Source organism: Procambarus clarkii, chromosome 56 (genome assembly GCF_040958095.1).
Source record: "Procambarus clarkii isolate CNS0578487 chromosome 56, FALCON_Pclarkii_2.0, whole genome shotgun sequence".
Lineage (NCBI taxonomy): Eukaryota > Metazoa > Arthropoda > Malacostraca > Decapoda > Cambaridae > Procambarus > Procambarus clarkii.
Genome location: NC_091205.1, coordinates 18,159,408 through 18,178,774, shown reverse-complemented (window position 1 = coordinate 18,178,774; position 19,367 = coordinate 18,159,408). Strand labels below are relative to the sequence as shown.

The following is a 19,367-nucleotide window of genomic DNA, read 5'->3' as shown; positions in this document are numbered from 1 at the left end:
TTGTCCACACACTTTACACTTTACTTCATCTAGATCCCTATACAAGCCCAACTACCAGAGAGACCTGTAGCCAAGTCTTATTCGAGCTGTACCAACGTCTGTTAGTCTGCTGATGTTGTTACTTATATGCCCGTTTATGCTAAATGCTAAATGTAAACTAAATATGCATAGCATATAAATAAGCATTTTTTAGCATATAAATGCTTATATGCTAAAACACGTGTATGCCTCATACACGTGTTTTACTTGACACATTTCATTGTGATAAACAATGGACCTGCTAGTTCTAGTTTGCACTGTTCTACTTCAAATTCATCCAAGAGTTCTCGTATAATGACACTTTTAAGGGGCCTGCTTGATGGGGGTTCTGGGAAGTCTTCTTCTCCCTTAGCCCGGCCCGAGGCCAGGCTTGACTTGTGAGAGTTTGGTCCACCAGGCTGTTGCTTGGAGCGGCCCGCAGGCCCACATATCCGCCCGCAGGGACGGTTGTGGTGTCCTTGCCGGGTGCTGGTAACTGCACTAGACTTGGATCAATAACGTGTTAAATGCATGATGCCGTGTGAACTTGACATTAAGTGCGGAAGTGGAGCATTGGTTATTGATAAATGCTTGGTGACGGGGAGTGATCGAGCGTGGCACCCAAGGGCAGGTCCAGGCGGGGTAACCCAACAAGGTCACACCTGCCTTGGGCGACTGTGCATGCAACTGCAGGAGAACCAGTGCTGCAGTGACCCGCTCTTATTGACCCGAGGCCAGTCAATAACAACAGCCACGAGACCGGTCAAGCCTGGCCTCGGCCGACCGGCCGGCTTGGAGAGTAGAACTCCCCCCCCCCAGAACCCCATCAAGCAGGTATGTATAGGTAAGTTGATCAGAGAGAAGAGTTCAAGAGGGAACTTGAGGAGTTTCGTTGATTACATGTGTGTGTTGTTAATGGTGGCGGTGTTTACCTAGCTGTTCTTAACATCAGTTGACAAATGTTAATCATCTTGTTTAAGAAGCTGTTCGCTTGAGACACTTAAGCAAGTCCCAGCTGTGTCTGGGTACAAGTGACAGGATGAACAACCCAGCGGGTTTTCTTCCTATCGGGCAGTGTTGTACATGCTGCCATGGTGGTGTGTTCACTCGGTGTGAGTAGAGCTGCCTCTGGCACTCACAGAATGATTAGCGCTGCCCAATACTGTCACTGGCAGTATATTCACTCACAGGATGAGTAACGCTGCCCAATAAACTCGCCCCTCGGACCACAACATAACTAAAAAGGGACCAGGAGGGCGTGAGGTCCAGGTTTCTATCTTCCCGCGCATTTCTATCTACCACGTTTTCACCGGCACGCCCCTGTGGTCAAGGGGATGTTCTCACACTCAACACTAAGCTGTGTGAGAAACTCCACAAGATATCTCACCAAAGAATGAGTGTGCAGAGACTATGGGTGCGCGTAGGAAGGTGGGCAGAAGAAACATTAGGCCACATACTGCTAACTGTTGACAAGGTAAACAAAAAAAAATCTGGAACTAAATGCGACAAAAGCAATTTTAAAAGACCGTATCACCATGTCAAGGTGATATTACCTTGTGGCTGGCAAGGTAATATGGTTACCCACGAGGTAACCTTGTAGGTAACTATTGGGTAAGCACTCTGGAGGAATACGAATATTTTCTTACTTTTACGCGTTTGTTTCTTGCTTCTACCTGAATGCTTTTGTTGTGTTTTCTCTCAGTTGAGGGAGGTTTCTCGTGCCTACCTTTTCCTGCAGTATCTTGTATGTTGTTGTCATGTTCCCTCCCTCCGCGGGTTGTGTCATCCAGAGCCTTCACCTGTCCCCGTTGCTTCTTGCTCTTAAATCAAGCGATAGTTTTGTTACAAATCTCTCATTTTAAAGTATAGTGTTAAGTTTAAAAGAAAGTCCCCGTGGCGGAGTTGTGAAGCAATCGCCCGGCGCTTCGCGAGCTCTTTGGCCTGGGTTCGTATCCTGGCCAGGGAGGATTGACCTGGTACCAATCCATAACTATAGCCTCTGTTCACCCAGCAGTGAACAGAACCAGGGATACCTGGTTGTGTTAAACGATTTTGCAGGTCGTAAAATAGGATTAAGGACCTGCCCGCAACGCTGTGCGTGCTTGTGGCTTTACAACAATGTAAGAATTGTATAAATAAATAAATAAATACAAAAAGTTGAGGCGTGGTGGTGGTGGTGGGAGGAGAGGAGATGAGGGTGGGAGGCGCCAGGCGGCCTCTGGGCTCAGTAGTAGTGGAGTGCTGGGAGGGGACGGACGCGCTCTATCTTGGCTGGCCAGCACGACTCTCGGCACCCGGCTGCTCACTGCACTAACTTGTCAGGCTGCTGTCAGCGGGTGGGCGACGACCACACTTGCCACGCTGGTGTCAGCAGGTGGTAGTGTAGCGCAGAGAGCCAGGTGGTGGTGCCTGCCGAGGCAGTTAGTTGATAGGTGAGAGTGGTAGTGTGGAGAGAAGGTGGCGGGTGTGGTGGTGTGGAGGGGAGCAGGGCATGTAGGACACCTCTGGGGCATGCCGGGGGTTGACTGACCCCCGCTATGGTGGCAGAGCCGTCCCATAGTGAGGTGAACCCTCACACCTCCAAGGACGACCTCCACACCAACCAGCTACCTCACAGGGAGGAGGTCTCGGCCAGTGATGACGCGGGTCACAGGATCCACCAACACCGCCCTGCCCGCCATGGTTCCTCCGCTCCAGCCTTGTCTTCCGTGTTGCACACCAGGAACCTCTCCCGCAGCGCCTCGCCCCTCGCCACCAGGCACCGCAGCGCCTCGCCTGACGGAGACGCACCACCTGCCCGGGAGCAGGAGTCTCCCGACGGCGGCGTCACCCGTCAGCTCGGCCAGATGACAGGGGTGAAGCACAAGACGGAACACTGGGCGCCGCGCCGCAGGTCCAGTGGTGCACTAAATGTCACGGCTGACGAGGAGGGCGGCGGCGGCCTTACAGCTGGTGGTGGGCGCGACCCGGAGGTGGCGCAGGCGGCCGTGTTCAGACGGAACAGCTGCAGCAAGGCCTGGCCTCGAGCACCCGCCCTCCCGGACCTCAGCGAGTTCGAGCGAGTATGGGAGGCGTCGCCGGAGGTGATCTTCAAGCCCGCCAGCCTGGCCTCCTCCGAGACGCTGACGCCGACGCCGACGGAGGCGTACACGCCCACGCGCACGGCGGACGCCCACAGTGGCTCCACCGACTGCTACCCAAGTGCCTTTCATGAGCCTCAGGAGAACCCCCGGGATGACGTCAGCAGCGAGGAGTGGCCCCACCAGGAGGAGGAGGAGGTTGTGGGCGCCGTGGGCGGCGTGGGCCACGCGTGTGGGTGTGGGGTGAGGGTGGGCGTGCTGGACGAGACGTGTGGGCAGTGCCCGGTGTGCCCCGCCACCGCCGAAGTGTACGTCAGTGAACAGTTCCCGTCGAGCGACCCGCTGGAGTGTGTGGACGGGTCAACGCACACGCTGCACGTGGACCTGGCCACGGGCGAGGTGCAGCTGCACGTGCACGTGAGCGACCCGGAGAAGCTGCCCCGAGGCCCTCACGTGGCCCCCGCCAAGTGCCTCGACGACCCTGCCACCTTCAGGCCCACTGCCACCACCAGCGCCGAGGTCGACCCCCGCCCGCCCAGGAAGACCATATCTTTTGTGAGTACTGTCTTGTGTCACGCTGTCAGTACTCTGCACCCTTGTGTCACGCTGTCAGTACTCTCTGTACCCTTGTGTCACGCTGTCAGTACTCTGCACCCTTGTGTCACGCTGTCAGTACTCTGCACCCTTGTGTCACGCTGTCAGTACTCTCTGCACCCTTGTGTCACGCTGTCAGTACTCTCTGTACCCTTGTGTCACGCTGTCAGTACTCTCTGTACCCTTGTGTCACGCTGTCAGTACTCTGCACCCTTGTGTCACGCTGTCAGTACTCTGCACCCTTGTGTCACGCTGTCAGTACTCTGCACTCTTGTCACGCTGTCAGTACTCTGCACTCTTGTGTCACTTTGTGAGTACTCTTGTGTCACGCTGTCAGTACTCTGCACTCTTGTGTCACGCTGTCAGTACTCTGTACCCTTGTGTCACGCTGTCAGTACTCTGCACCCTTGTGTCACGCTGTCAGTACTCTGCACCCTTGTGTCACGCTGTCAGTACTCTGCACCCTTGTGTCACGCTGTCAGTACTCTCTGCACCCTTGTGTCACGCTGTCAGTACTCTCTGCACCCTTGTGTCACGCTGTCAGTACTCTCTGTACCCTTGTGTCACGCTGTCAGTACTCTGCACCCTTGTGTCACGCTGTCAGTACTCTGCACCCTTGTGTCACGCTGTCAGTACTCTGCACTCTTGTCACGCTGTCAGTACTCTGCACTCTTGTGTCACTTTGTGAGTACTCTTGTGTCACGCTGTCAGTACTCTGCACTCTTGTGTCACGCTGTCAGTACTCTCTGTACCCTTGTGTCACGCTGTCAGTACTCTGCACCCTTGTGTCACGCTGTCAGTACTCTGCACCCTTGTGTCACGCTGTCAGTACTCTGCACCCTTGTGTCACGCTGTCAGTACTCTGCACCCTTGTGTCACGCTGTCAGTACTCTGCACTCTTGTGTCACTTTGTGAGTACTCTTGTGTCACGCTGTCAGTACTCTGCACCCTTGTGTCACGCTGTCAGTACTCTGCACCCTTGTGTCACGCTGTCAGTACTCTGCACCCTTGTATCACGCTGTCAGTACTCTGCACCCTTGTGTCACGCTGTCAGTACTCTGCACCCTTGTGTCACGCTGTCAGTACTCTGCACCCTTGTGTCACGCTGTCAGTACTCTGCACCCTTGTGTCACGCTGTCAGTACTCTCTGTACCCTTGTGTCACGCTGTCAGTACTCTCTGTACCCTTGTGTCACGCTGTCAGTACTCTCTGTACCCTTGTGTCACGCTGTCAGTACTCTCTGCACCCTTGTGTCACGCTGTCAGTACTCTCTGTACCCTTGTGTCACGCTGTCAGTACTCTCTGCACCCGTGTGTCACGCTGTCAGTACTCTGCACCCTTGTGTCACGCTGTCAGTACTCTGCACCCGTGTGTCACGCTGTCAGTACTCTCTGTACCCTTGTGTCACGCTGTCAGTACTCTGCACCCTTGTGTCACGCTGTCAGTACTCTGCACCCTTGTGTCACGCTGTCAGTACTCTCTGCACCCGTGTGTCACGCTGTCAGTACTCTGCACTCTTGTCACGCTGTCAGTACTCTGCACTCTTGTGTCACTTTGTGAGTACTCTTGTGTCACGCTGTCAGTACTCTGCACTCTTGTGTCACGCTGTCAGTACTCTGCACTCTTGTGTCACGCTGTCAGTACTCTGCACTCTTGTGTCACGCTGTCAGTACTCTGCATTCTTGTGTCACGCTGTCAGTACTCTCTGCACCCGTGTGTCACGCTGTCAGTACTCTGCACTCTTGTGTCACGCTGTCAGTACTCTGCACTCTTGTGTCACGCTGTCAGTACTCTGCACTCTTGTGTCACGCTGTCAGTACTCTGCACTCTTGTGTCACGCTGTCAGTACTCTGCATTCTTGTGTCACTTTGTGAGTACTCTTGTGTCACGCTGTCAGTACTCTCTGTACCCGTGTGTCACGCTGTCAGTACTCTGTACCCTTGTGTCACGCTGTCAGTACTCTCTGTACCCTTGTGTCACGCTGTCAGTACTCACTGCACCCTTGTGTCACGCTGTCAGTACTCTGCACCCTTGTGTCACGCTGTCAGTACTCTGCACCCTTGTGTCACGCTGTCAGTACTCTGTACCCTTGTGTCACGCTGTCAGTACTCTGTACCCTTGTGTCACGCTGTCAGTACTCTGTACCCTTGTGTCACGCTGTCAGTACTCTGTACCCTTGTGTCACGCTGTCAGTACTCTGTACCCTTGTGTCACGCTGTCAGTACTCTCTGCGCCCTTGTGTCACGCCTCACCTCTCAATACCAACTGTCACCTCACAGGTCGTAACCACATGTCACCTCATCTCGATCTCGGCTTGACCTGTCACCTCACCTAAGTCTTGGCACCAAACGTCAACCGGCAGCTGGTAACACCATTGTAGTTTGGTGATGCCAATATCACCAGAACGTTACCTGAACAACATTAATTGTACAGAGTAAAGATCTGATCGAAACTCAGAATGTCTCCTTATAAAACCCAACATTCTATTGGGTTTACAGGCTCAGTGTACTACTTAATTGGCTTGAGACCAGTAGCCACTACAAGTCCAAGGTCTCGCCTCGACTCCTGCATCCTGGGGTTTGTCTTCTAATTCGTATTTCCAATAGGTATTACTGTGTCTTTGTCGGCACTAATGCGCATCTGTTGGTTATCAGACCAGTTAAGTTCGGTGATTTAAGTCCGCAAGTCTGTTGTAACGTTATCATCATTGTGGCGCTACACTTGTAACCTTCAGATAACTTGCCTCATTTCCAATTAGAAGAACACAATCTTTACCCAGATAACCAGTTATCAAATCGACTTAATATATCACCGTCTATGAAATGCACTTTAATTTTGAAAGCTCTGGTGATAATGTTAAACTAATAATGACTTAATATTGTATTAAATGGTTATAAATAACCGGTTTCATCAGCTTACCAGCTGCTGAAGTTAAACTGATGGCCGAAGATTATAAGATCCCTTGTTCTCCCTGTTATGTTGTGGCGTGGTGTGTGCACGTCAAGCCTGGCCTCGGGCCGGGCTTGGGGAGGAGAAGAACTCCCAGAACCCTGTCAAGCAGGCATCAAGCAGGTGGAAGTGTCTGCTCGGGAAGCTGTTCCTCTTACGTGATGCATCCACAAATATGCTCAATGGTGTCACGATTCAGTTTTGTTTATTATTTAGCTTTTATCATTTAAAAGCATAATTTTATTATTTTATTATTTAGCGTTTGTCGTAATTTTGTCAATACGACCCATAGCTATTTGCTAAATCTCGTGAGAATAACGTAATGTTTTTTCTGTATCAATGCAAATTGTTATGTAGTTTTGAATAGACCAGTTTTTATATCATTTCGTATTGGCACGTGACAAATTTCTGATCATTTATGCACTCCTAAACGTTTTCCAGTCTCCATTTCATGTTCATGGATAATGTAATTCAAATTTGTAAATGAAAACTTGCAATTTTACAATCTAAAACTCTGTAACTGGTTTGATATTAAACACTATTTTACGAATTCTCAAGCTAAACACATCATTAGTAGTTTAAGTCCTGGACATTTGCCTCTCCAGTACTGGTTGATAAACATCAACCAATTCAAGTATGCTTATTGAGACAAGTAAAAATACATCTCAAAGGGATAGAGTAGCTTAGGCTATTTCTAACCCCCCCCCCCCCCCCCCACCAATCTACCCTACCCTCCGCTGTTCCACCAATTGGAACAGCGCACTTTCAAGCACGTTATTGTATAAACTTTGTCTCAAGTTGGAACACGTAACTCAACCCGTTTTGGTGTTGGCAGCTCAAAACGCCCAGCTATACTCACTTCACCTTTACTGTCCGTTTCTGCTATTTTGACCAAATACTTATTCAAATGAGTGATTGGTCTTATAAATTAATAGCCTATAAATTATTCACTTTATTTTGTTGATTATCTTTGATATCTCTCAAAATGGAGCTGTTATCATCGCTAGATCACTCACGCCATTATCACTGTCAGGTCAGTCACCCCATTATCACTGCCAGGTCAGTCACCCCATTATCAGTCAGGTCAGTCACTCCATTATCTGTCAGGTCAGTCACCCCATTATCACTGTCAGGTTAGTCACGCCATTATCACTGTCAGGTCAGTCACGCCATTATCACTGTCAGGTCAGTCACGCCATTATCACTGTCAGGTCAGTCCCCCCCACTATCAGTCAGGTCAGTCACCCCATTATCAGTCAGGTCAGTCACGCCATTATCAGTCAGGTCAGTCACGCCATTATCACTGTCAGGTCAGTCACGCCATTATCACCGCCAGGTGAGGCACCTCATCACCATCCTTCTCCCTGTAAACATTAGACCTCTACAATCACTATTCTATACATACAATTAACAATCAGTGTGTCAAAATCGTCTTTCAATTTCCGCAAAGGTGGTCGATGGTGTTTCCAAAGTGATACTGTGGGCTAGAGACACGCAGGCGTTGCTGACCGCATTGCAGTGTGAGGAGGTCTGGTGGAGCCGGCAAAACAAAGTCATTGACTGTGTTCCCTGGAGATGGATGTTAGCTGTCCTCCTCACTCGCGGTGTCCACACTTGGCGCCTGATTCTCCTCGTTCCTAAGGGGAATTGTGTTCTCGCCTGGCGGGATTAATAACCTAAACTCACAGTAATGAATTGTATGGACTGTTTTGTCTTTTCTCTCTCTCTCTCTCTTATCCCCCTCTCGCCCCCCCCCTTGCTTGCCTACACGCGCGCGCGCACAGTGTGTGTGGAGAAGCAGGCCGAAAGGGCCAGAGTTCAACCCCCGCAAGCACAACTAGGTTATCTTGAGGTTATCTTCAGACGATTTCGGGCCTTGCCGAAATACAAAGTGACTGCAATGTGTGCGTTTTTTGACTGTCATATTTATGTTGTGCGAGTTGACGTGTGTGTGTGTGTGTGTGTATATATATATATATATATATATATATATATATATATATATATATATATGTATGTCGTACGATACCATTAGGAATATAAGTAATAAAAGGTTGTGAAGGCGTTGATGCATCTATGAGCCGCCCTCACTTGTGGGGGACAAATGAGTACAGGTTGTTGTTGTTATAGATTCAGCTACTCGGAACAAGTTCCAAGTAGCACGGGCTATGGTGAGCCCGTAACTTACGTGGCACAGGAGCGGGGCAAAATGGGAGTACAGGTGTTTAATAACCTAGTTATAGTGGAGCGGCGTGCCTGGTGGTGTAGCCTCGCCCCCCCCCCCCCCCCCTAGCCACTCCCACCAGTGTCATCACCCTCAAGTGCGCTCCTATACTGTCTAATTAATGTGGTACGTGTGTGCACTTCTAGGTGTTTAAAACACTCTTATTACTGGTTTCATGAGCTTGCGTCATACACAAGTGTTCCGGCACTTAAGTGGAGTTTATGTTTGTTATGGCCAGGGTGTGGCGCTAGGCCACAGCACCACACTTCACACAAGATTGTATCATTGATTTTTGAGTGGTAGTGTTCTCTCTCAAGCAGTGGGACGCACTGCTGTGAGCCTCCGTCTCTGTAGTGTGCTGACAACGGTCAGTTTGGCATTATTGACATTACATTTGATTTGTTTTTGTTATGCAGGCGATGAGTCACTATAACGTGGCTAAAGTATGTTGACCAGACCACACACTAGAAGGTGAAGGGACGACGACGTTTCGGTCCGTCCTGGACCATTCTCAAGTCGATATGTTGTCAATGATTTATTGACGGTCCGTTGCTTGGACCAAGTTATCACAAGTGGAGTAGAACTCCCAAAACTTCTTGTTTGAGGAGCTGTTCAGTTGAGACAGTTAAGCAAGTCCCAGCTGTGTCTGGGTACAAGTGACAGGATGAACAACCCAGCGGGTTTTCTTCCTTTTGGGGAGTGTTGTACATGCTGCTATGGCGGTATGTCCACTCAAAAGATGAGTGGCGCTGCCCATTAAACTCGCCCCTCGGGGCAAAATTTAAAATTTAATCCCAAACCCCTCTTTAAGGTATGCTCCAGATATGTATATTGTCGTATTGTCAATTAGAAGATTGTCTTTACAGCAGAGCCTAGTCATCTTTGTGTCATATACTATTGGAACTATGTAGACTGCCGTATCTGATGAGGCACAACTGTCATTAATGTTCAATAAATGTCTGAATACTTCACTTAAAATTGGGAACCGTCAAAAATCATTGGCCAGCATCCCGAGTTTGCCCGTGGATGGGTGTGAATGGCGACTTAAAGCTGTATGTAGCAAGTTGACCAGAAATGTTAGTTGCCTAACTTAAAGAACTTTGAGATTCAACTCCTGGACCCATTGTGTGACTGTAACCTTCCCAGCACCTGTCCCATGATGAGTTAGGAGACCATAATGAACTAACTAAGCCACCGCCTGGTCCGTGAGAGTTAACGTAACCCAAGTGCTGGTCTAAACCTGAGACGTTTTGCAGGGATCAGTTTTATGGTGAAAACACCGTTCATTGTACTTGTGTCTTAAGGGTGCCATTTGAAACAATAGTGGTGGGAGCATGGAGTATCAACTCCCACAGTGCGCCTGTGGGATATTCCCTTAAAATACTCTCATAAAGTACAAATTAATGTTGAGAAAACAGGTGTATATTTACAGCAGAGAAATGATCATCCAGTTTTATTCCTGAAATTTGATGTCTGATATCTAGTATGACAAGAGATTTCATCTTACGCCTTGTGTAGCGCTTCCTGCTGCTAGTATTGGTGGGTTGAGTCACTAGTTAAATGGGCGGTGGCGTAATCTTAATGTTTTATGGTGACAGCGTATATATAGTGAAGTGTATTGTAGTGGGTGGGAAGTGGGTTAGTGTGTCGTGGGGCTGGGTTGTGATGGTACGGGTGTGCTGGCTGTCGCCGACGCCCTCCCAGGGTAGTGGGAGGGCGTCCCAGGGTAGTGGGAGGGCGTCCCAGGGTAGTGCCGTCACTGTATTAAAGCTGCCATACCGGTCAGTCCTCCACCACCCCGGGGGGTGGAGCCACTCTTCCTCTCATGCTCAGACATATGACGTAATGCACTGGGGGAGGAGGGAGGTCAGGAGGTGGGAAGCAATTACGGAGATGTGGAGGAAAATATTGGTGGGGTCTGCGTGTTGTATGATGCAGTGGGACCACATACTTATCCTGTGGGCGGTAGTGGATCTCATACCCATCCTGTGGCCGGTAGTGGACCCCATACCCATCCTGTGGGCGGTAGTGGATCTCATACCCATCCTGTGGGCGGTAGTGGATCTCATACCCATCCTGTGGGCGGTAGTGAAAAAGGTTAGAGAGCCACATAATAGGCTCAGGAACTGAACCCATAATTCATTTAGATAAGCAAATTAGCCCTTTAAGCTATTTACACATTTGAATGAATTATTATATCAACATTGGACTCGAGAACGACCACAAGTACAGTCTCTTAAGTTAAGGAACTTATATATGCGGTGAGCTAGTTTCATACAATTGTACACGTTTACTACCTACAGTTAGCACGCAGGATATTTGGCTAAAGTTTCTGGTAGTAGATCATTTTGAAAGAAATATTTACACGTTGCTTGAATATTTGTTATAGATCTGCATCTGAATTCACCTATTTTTTGGCACTCCATCACATAGTGACGGAGGGTGTGCGAAGAATTTTGTTGACACAGTTTACATTTGGTCAGGTCTACATCGGCAGATAATGAGAATTCCCAGAGATACTTGTAACCGAGTCTAAGCCGAGCAGCAGTAACATCTAGAAGTCTGCTGATTTTATTGGATGAACCATAGATGTGTGGCTCCTCTTGCATGATAGTATGATGATAGATGGAATTACTGGAGTTTATTTCACTTTGCCTCAGATCCTCGGGGTTTTGTTGAAGTTCTTGGTGTATAATTTTTCTCAGACTGCCTATAGGCAATCCCGGGTTATAATCAACTCCGTTGAAAATTCTTTGGCTAACTCGTGAACTTGATCATTAATTCGGAGGCCAACATGAGATGGAGTCCACAGGAAATGTATTCTTATCACTATCATTAGTAATTTTGCCGTATTTGTGTCTGGCTTCAGACATGAGCATGTTATAATTGTCTTAAAGAGTTGAGCGCAATTAGGAATGATAATCAACATTAATGTGTCAAGTGTAGAGACATTTGGAGACAAATGTACACATTTGAGGGCAAATAGTTCGATGTGAAGGTTAGAGACCCACTTGTTTATACTGGGAATATAAGCCATCGCCTCAGGACAAGTGCACTTCCAGCTGCACCCGCGGGGCGGTGTAGGGAACCATCAGTATACACAGTCTGAAGCTATGTGGACAGAGCATCAATATGGTTTAAGGCGTTGAGCCTTGCCTCAAGACCAAGCTTGGCCTGATTTTAAATTTGCTTCTATGGTAAAAAGGAAGGGATTACAAATTGAAAGAGGATAATCTCCCACGAGGCAGATGTACATGCTAGCCAAATTATTAACCAGACTACAGGAAGAGTTTTACAGATGTTGGGTGTAAGTGGGGGGAGGGTGTGTGGGGGCGGATGAGAGCCGGAGTGGGTGTAGGTGGCGTCAGCAGCAAGTCGGGACTTTGTGATGTTTACAAGGCATCTCTGTCCGGCGACCTGCAACATCACCACCATGGCTAAGCTGGCAACTCCGGCTCCGGTTCCTGTCAAAGATTCAACGTTTATCTCCAACGCACGTCTCTCAACGCGCGTCTCTCAACGCACGTCTCTCAACACCAGTCCACAACACGCGCGTCTCAATACGGGTCCCCCAATGGTAGTGTTAACTTTGGCCTGCCCGCTACCTGGCATACAAGTGCTGTCATGTTAAATTCGTTATGTTAAAATTAATGTGGACAAAAATGCCATTGATAAGTATTGATATTGTACTACGGGGCAGCTCTGGTGGCAAAGTGTGGTTGGCGTTGGAGGTCATCACAGCACTGGAGACAATGACAACACGCCGTATTCCATATCTGGAGGGCCAGGTTCTAAATTTGCACAGTAGAATTACACCATACTGGAGCGAAAGATACGGAAGGAAATGCAGAATAGAACTAGTCAGTAGAGGGGGCCATAGGGCACCATAGGACATAGGGTAGAGAGTGATCAAGAGTCAGGTCACCAGTTTCATGGACACCAATGACCTCCACAATCCAGGCCAACATGGAATTACAGCGGAAAGATCGTGCCTCTCACGGCTACTTGACCACTACGACAAAGTCACTGAGGCATTAGAAGGAAATCAGAATGCAGATGTGGTATACACGGATTTCGCAACGGCATTCGATAAATGTGACCATGGAGTGATAGCACACAAAATGAGGTCAATGAGGGAATTGACAGTACATTTTAATACTAAGTGTAATAAGTACATTTCCTGACGGCTATAGATAGTACATAATTGCACTTATGGGGCTGTTACATATACCTCCCTATTTAATTCTCCTCGTTTTCTGTTAAAACACTCAGAATTTTAGGATGAAGTTTTAAAGTTCAGTTTGCTAGACACAGGTTTTAAATATCAGGAATGTATTTTTCAGTTTTATTAAACAAGAGATTTTATACAAAATTTGAAAATATCCTGAGTTACTTTATAATTTATTGAAATTTTTAGTTTTGTTTTATATGTGTTATATACTGTAATATCAATATAGCTATAGGTTAAGTAGTAATTGTAATTAAGAAGCAATAAAATACTTAAAAAACTAAGACGGATAGATTAGGTCGTAGTTTTCTATTGAGCTTTTCAAGTAAACTCAAATATTCACAATATATTTGACAGTACGGTTTAATACTAACTGAAAATAAGTACAATTCCTGACTGTCATACATAGTACTTACGCACTTATGGGGCTGTTACATTTACCTCCCCATTTTTGGAGGACGGGCTGAATTTACAAGTGGGGCTGATGACATGTGTGGGTGGAGGCAGCCATGATGAGTGTCAAATGGTGATACTTGCCTTAACTGTGTCTTTCCAACACTCTTACACTTGTAATATTTACTTTTGCATTCCACTATTTTTCCTCGTGGTTTCTTCCCCTCACTGTCCCCCATGTTTAAATCATTTCTGGTATATCGTTGACTCGTGTAGGTGTGTGTCATTCACTTGTCCTGTCGTTCTTGTGTCCCCTCGTCCTGGTCTCAGCTCGGCGTAGGGATGCCCTCAGGTGGCAGGCTGGTGCTTGTCCAATCTGAGGTCCCCAACGTCAAGAAACTGTCCTATTAAAGTGTCCTTATCCTAGCCTACCAGAGGACCCAAAACAAAAGGGGACAGTATGTTATTTTCGCGAGCCGCTACCCATTCAAGTCCAACGTTTGGTAGAGTACACGTCAAAATGTGAGGTTCTACTAGGAGGACGGGTGGACACGAATTTCCTTATATAGCATTCTTGCTCTTAGCTTTTACTCAGACGCTTTTATTACTAATATATATATATATATATATATATATATATATATATATATATATATATATATATATATATATATATATATATATATATATATATATATAATTTATTTATTTAGTCTTGACAATAAATTGTGTGTTCTTGGCTTTAGCAGGTACTGGAGTTCGAATGCGTGACTTCACTTGGTTAAGCTACCACACTGATCTTCACTGCTTAATTTAATAATGAGGCAGTGTCGTGAAGCACGGCCTGAGCCGGGTACTAGAGGTAGGCCTAGGCTGTCTGACCACACTTCAACTAGGCCTAGGCTGCTCCACCATGCTTCAGGATACTGGCCTCATCGGCCACATTCTTCACGCGGCGGCCACCGCGCGCTGACTATACTTTATAAATTCATATATTGAGTTTTGTTTCTAAGTTGAGTTGCGAGGAGCACATGGTGATGGGTGTTTGGGCTCAGGTAACCTTGTAACCCGCGCCTGGTGCAGGTGACGCCCACAATCCACCACAATCAACCAGTGGCCATCATTAAAGATGACTGAGTTTACTTGGCTGACCGTGAAGACGGTGGCTGGCCAGGCGGCCTCTCTCACTACTTCCCTCTACCATTTATACCATTTGGTATGGTTGTGGAAAGATGGTGGTATGCTGGTGGTATGATGTCTCTCTCTAACAACAAAGTCTAAGTTTTAGATTGGTAGCTTGGGAAGTAGAGGGCGGTGTGGTGCAGAGGCGGCGTACCCTAGAACACATCCCCTTCAAGACTAAGGGGAGAGGGGGGAGGCAGGCAGGCAGGCGGCGGCCGTAACTCTAACAGTGTATTATGCTGCCCTCATAACCAGCATGAGGGGCAGCAGGCACGGCTCCACACACCTCACCACCCCCAATAACCTGCTAAACCTGGACACTAAGCAAACGCCGCTCCAACAGTCCGCAGATGAAGGTGGCGGCGTGTATGGTGGCCGGCCTCTCTTGTCCTTAACTCTCCTGAGGGGGACTCTACGCACCTTTTGGAAGGTGGCCAGCCGCGCGGGCACCTCGCAAAAATAGTGTTGTGTTTGTGTACAGACGGTGATGACGTCAGCACTCTCACACCAAACACACACACACACACACACACACACACACACACACACACACACACACACACACACACACACACACACACACACACACACACACACACGCACGCACGCACACACACACACACGCACGCACGCACGTCCTGAATGAATAGCTTTGGCCTGTATTTTATTGTCGTAATTTGAAAAGGGAATTGGGCTATTTCATTGTTATGGGGAAAACAATAATAAATGGTTTGTTGGAGGATGTATTACCGCGGACGTCAGTACTAACAATGTGATGTCATTAATAGAGGAAAGATGTATTACAAGTGACGTCATCATATACGTACAATATGCAGGAAAGGGGAAGCTGTTAGTCGAGACTTCCCTACACAATTTTCTCTACCGCATAATTGCCTTCAAATCACGCAATTGTGTATATCATTGACAACGTGACTAGTCACGTGACGGAGGTGGTTGGGCCTGGCCCAGGCTGCTTGTGTGACACCATCGCCCTCATCAAGGATAATGAGGCTGGCTCATGAGGACACCCTCATTAACTATAATGAGGGTGTCAAAGGTGTGTGTACACCTGAGGTGATAGCGAGGGTGTGTAGTGGGAGTGTGAGCAGCGTGGTAACCACCTCTGGAGTACCAGACCACAGCAGGATACACCCACCTCTGGAGTACCAGACCACAGCAGGATACACCCACCTCTGGAGTACCAGACCACAGCAGGATACACCCACCTCTGGAGTACCAGACCACAGCAGGATACACCCACCTCTGTGCTTGTCAGACGTTGAACGGTTGCGTCAGTGAGCCAAGTCTTGCCTCACTGTAGCGGGCTAGACCAACCCGCCTTGACCTCTCCTGGCATATTCCTCACGTCTCTGCCAGTCACCACCAGTTTAAATCATTTACCATAAGTCGTGACTTACTAAGTCCCACTCTCCCATGTATTGCAACCAAGTTGTTCACTTAAAGTTCAGTCTCTAAACCTAGCAGCTTTTTTCATTGGCTATGCGCATAGTGTTGTAGAAAGTGTTGGAGTGGTGGTGTTACGGGGTACCATGCTGGTGACACCTCTTGGGTGGCTTAATCTGCGTCAATCAATGGAATGGTTGTGGTTGGCGGCGGGTAGGTGTGGAGACAGTCCTTGGTGTTCACAGTACACGCTCAGCTTGACTCTACGCTGCTCGCCTCACCTGCCTCGCCTCACCGCCTCGCCTCACCGCCTCGCCTCACCAGTCACCACAACTGCCTACCATACATTATTTTTGTTTGATAGTTTCAGAAATAGATTGTTCAATGTCTTTGACTCGTAGCATGTCATGGAGGAGGATAACAGCGGCTGAGTATCTCCCTGAGAATATCTCTCTGGGAGTATCTCCCTGAGAGTATCTCTCTGGGAGTATCTCCCTGAGAGTATCTCTGGGAGTATCTCCCTGAGAGTATCTCCCTGAGAGTATCTCTCTGGGAGTATCTCTTTGGGAGTATCTCCCTGAGAGTATCTCTCTGGGAGTATCTCCCTGAGAGTATCTCTCTGGGAGTATCTCTCCCTGAGGGGAGTGCCCACGTCCTCCTGTATTGTGGTACAGCTGGTCCAGGTCCTGTAGGGTGGTACAGCTGGTCCAGGTCCTGTAGGGTGGTACAGCTGGTCCAGGTCCTGTAGGGTGATACAGCTGGTCCAGGTCCTGTAGGGTGGTACAGCTCTGTTATGACAGTCCTCGTTAGCTTTGCGTCATCAGCAAACATTGATATGGACCACTCACCCCATCGAGTAGGTGGTGCGTGTGGTCACCTGTTTGTACCTGCAGGCTCGAGCTTTAGCTCTTGGATCCCGCCTTTCCAACTGAGCCTCCACGTCACCGTGTTGGTGTGTGCTGCTCGTCACACCTTCTCTTCACTCACACCACGTTTGGTCTTAATCAGGAACGTTATTTCGTTACTGTAGCTCGTGTGTGTGGGTCTTGTTCCTGTATTCATTACTGTACATGTACTTGGGTTGAATTCCAGCAGCCACTTATTGGAGCATTCTTCCATCATACTCAAATTGGAAGAACCTGCCAATGACCCGGGCAGTCATTGTCTGCCCGTATTTTAATTTAGCATCATGTGGAAACATAGGTGGCATAGACTAGGCCGAGGTGTGTACAGCTGTAGGTAAATTCCTGTTTGATTTTTTTTGGTGGGGTTGATTAAATTTTTTTTTTTTTAAATTTTGCCCCGAGGGGCGAGTTTATTGGGCAGCGCCACTCATCTTGTGAGTGGACACACCGCCATAGTGACAGTATTGGGCAGCGCCACTCATCCTGTGAGTGGACACACCGCCATAGTGACAGTATTGGGCAGCGCCACTCATCCTGTGAGTGGACACACCACCATAGTGACAGTATTGGGCAGCGCCACTCATCTTGTGAGTGGACACACCGCCATAGTGACAGTATTGGGCAGCGCCACTCATCCTGTGTGAACACACCGCCATAGTGACAGTATTGGGCAGCGCCACTCATCCTGTGAGTGGACACACCGCCATAGTGACAGTATTGGGCAGCGCCACTCATCCTGTGTGAACACACCGCCATAGTGACAGTATTGGGCAGCGCCACTCATCCTGTGTGAACACACCGCCATAGTGACAGTATTGGGCAGCGTCACTCATCCTGTGAGTGGACACACCGCCATAGTGACAGTATTGGGCAGCGCCACTCATCCTGTGTGAACACACCGCCATAGTGACAGTATTGGGCAGCGTCACTCATCCTGTGAGTGGACACACCGCCATAGCAGCATGTACAATACTCCCCAATAGGAAGAAAACCCGCTGGGTTGTTCATCCTGTAGGGGGGTGGATGTGCCGACGAATGTCAATTCAGAAACGGGCCTCAGTAGTGGAAATGTGTGGATACATGCTATTTAAAAAGCTTTTATTTTGTATGGTAATATATGCGTTTGAAGAGAAGAGCCTTCTACCCTTACCAATTGTATCTGTTACTTGAGGAAGAAAACAATGGATAGTTGTAGCGGAAGGGAGAGAAGACTTGGCCAGCCCTGGTGTGGGAACCGTCACTCATGTGTGATACACTGCGGCTTCTCATCTGTGATTGGCCACTGACGTTATTTATATTGTTTGGACATTGGTGTAGTGTCGGTACCGCTGATTAGGTGGGTAGTGAAGGTGTTGCCGGCCTCTCCTGCTGGTGTGGACCTGTGCCGGCGGGTGTGTGGCCCGCCCCGAGGACCTGGTGGGAGGACGCTCCACAGGACCTTGTTGTTATCTCTTATACTGTTAATTGTGATGACTTGAGGAGTGCTGGTGGACTTGATCCCCTCCAGCCAAGGTTGGGGCCAAGTGAGCTGTGTAAGCAAGAGATATGGGAGGTGTTGGTGGTGGCTGGTACTGATAACTTATCTCTGGTAGGTGATGATTCCTGTGTGGTGTGGTATGTGACGCCACCTGCTCCATCCCTCCGATCTAGGCTGTAGCTATAGTCACCCCATACGTGGAGCACACCTGGAGCACACATACCCTTCCCACACCTGCTACAATTCAAGTGAATGCAATGGGGGGGGGGGATATAGGGAAGTACTGATTATCTTGTGTATTCTTCCAATTACTGTTTTACCACGCACTTTGGCCCACTGCGCCTGTTACACTAATGGCTCTATACTTCTTGTACTCACTACTTTCACTTCATATTCCTGTGAAGGCATCTGCTGCCCCTCATCATACATCCCCCCCCCCCAACACTCTCTCTCTTTCTCTCTTTCTTTCTATCTCTTTCTCTCTCTCTCACACACTCACATTCTCTCACTCATACTCTCTCACACTCTCACACTCTCACACCCACTCTCTCACACCCACTCTCTCACACTCTCACACTCACACTCTCTCACACTCTCACACTCTCTCACACTCTCACACTCTCTCACTCTCTCTCACTCTCTCACACTCTCTCACTCTACTAGTTTGTGGCACTAAATACATCTTATAATTCCTTACCTGCTTCCCCCCATGCAATATATCAGAGTAGTTGACGTGCCAACTATATAGTATTGTGTTTCTTATATGGAATGTTTTGAAGATAAGCCAGTAGGCGGTTTCCAACCCGTCCTCTTACAAATAACGTCGCTTTTCCCTCGTATGCCTCTAAGGCTGAAAATTGCCGCAATAGAAAATGGAAGCGCCTCGCGAAAGTGGCGTACTGTTCCGTTTTCT

The 19,367-nt window shown here is 48.3% G+C and overlaps 1 protein-coding gene across 3 annotated transcripts in view; it reads left to right on the top strand.

Annotated features, from left to right (window-relative positions):
• Positions 1-2,110: 2,110 nt before the first annotated feature.
• Positions 2,111-19,367, top strand: part of LOC123770667 (hippocampus abundant transcript 1 protein) — a 136,180-nt gene continuing 118,923 nt past the window's right edge. Inside the window, exon 1 of one of the 3 annotated variants that reach the window (XM_069305800.1) lies at positions 2,111-3,653. In XM_069305800.1, coding sequence (XP_069161901.1) covers positions 2,556-3,653 — 1,098 coding nt within the window. In that variant the 5' untranslated portion in view covers positions 2,111-2,555. The remainder of the gene's footprint in view (positions 3,654-19,367) is intronic. The other 2 variants (XM_045762733.2, XM_045762732.2) reach the window with 2 other exon arrangements.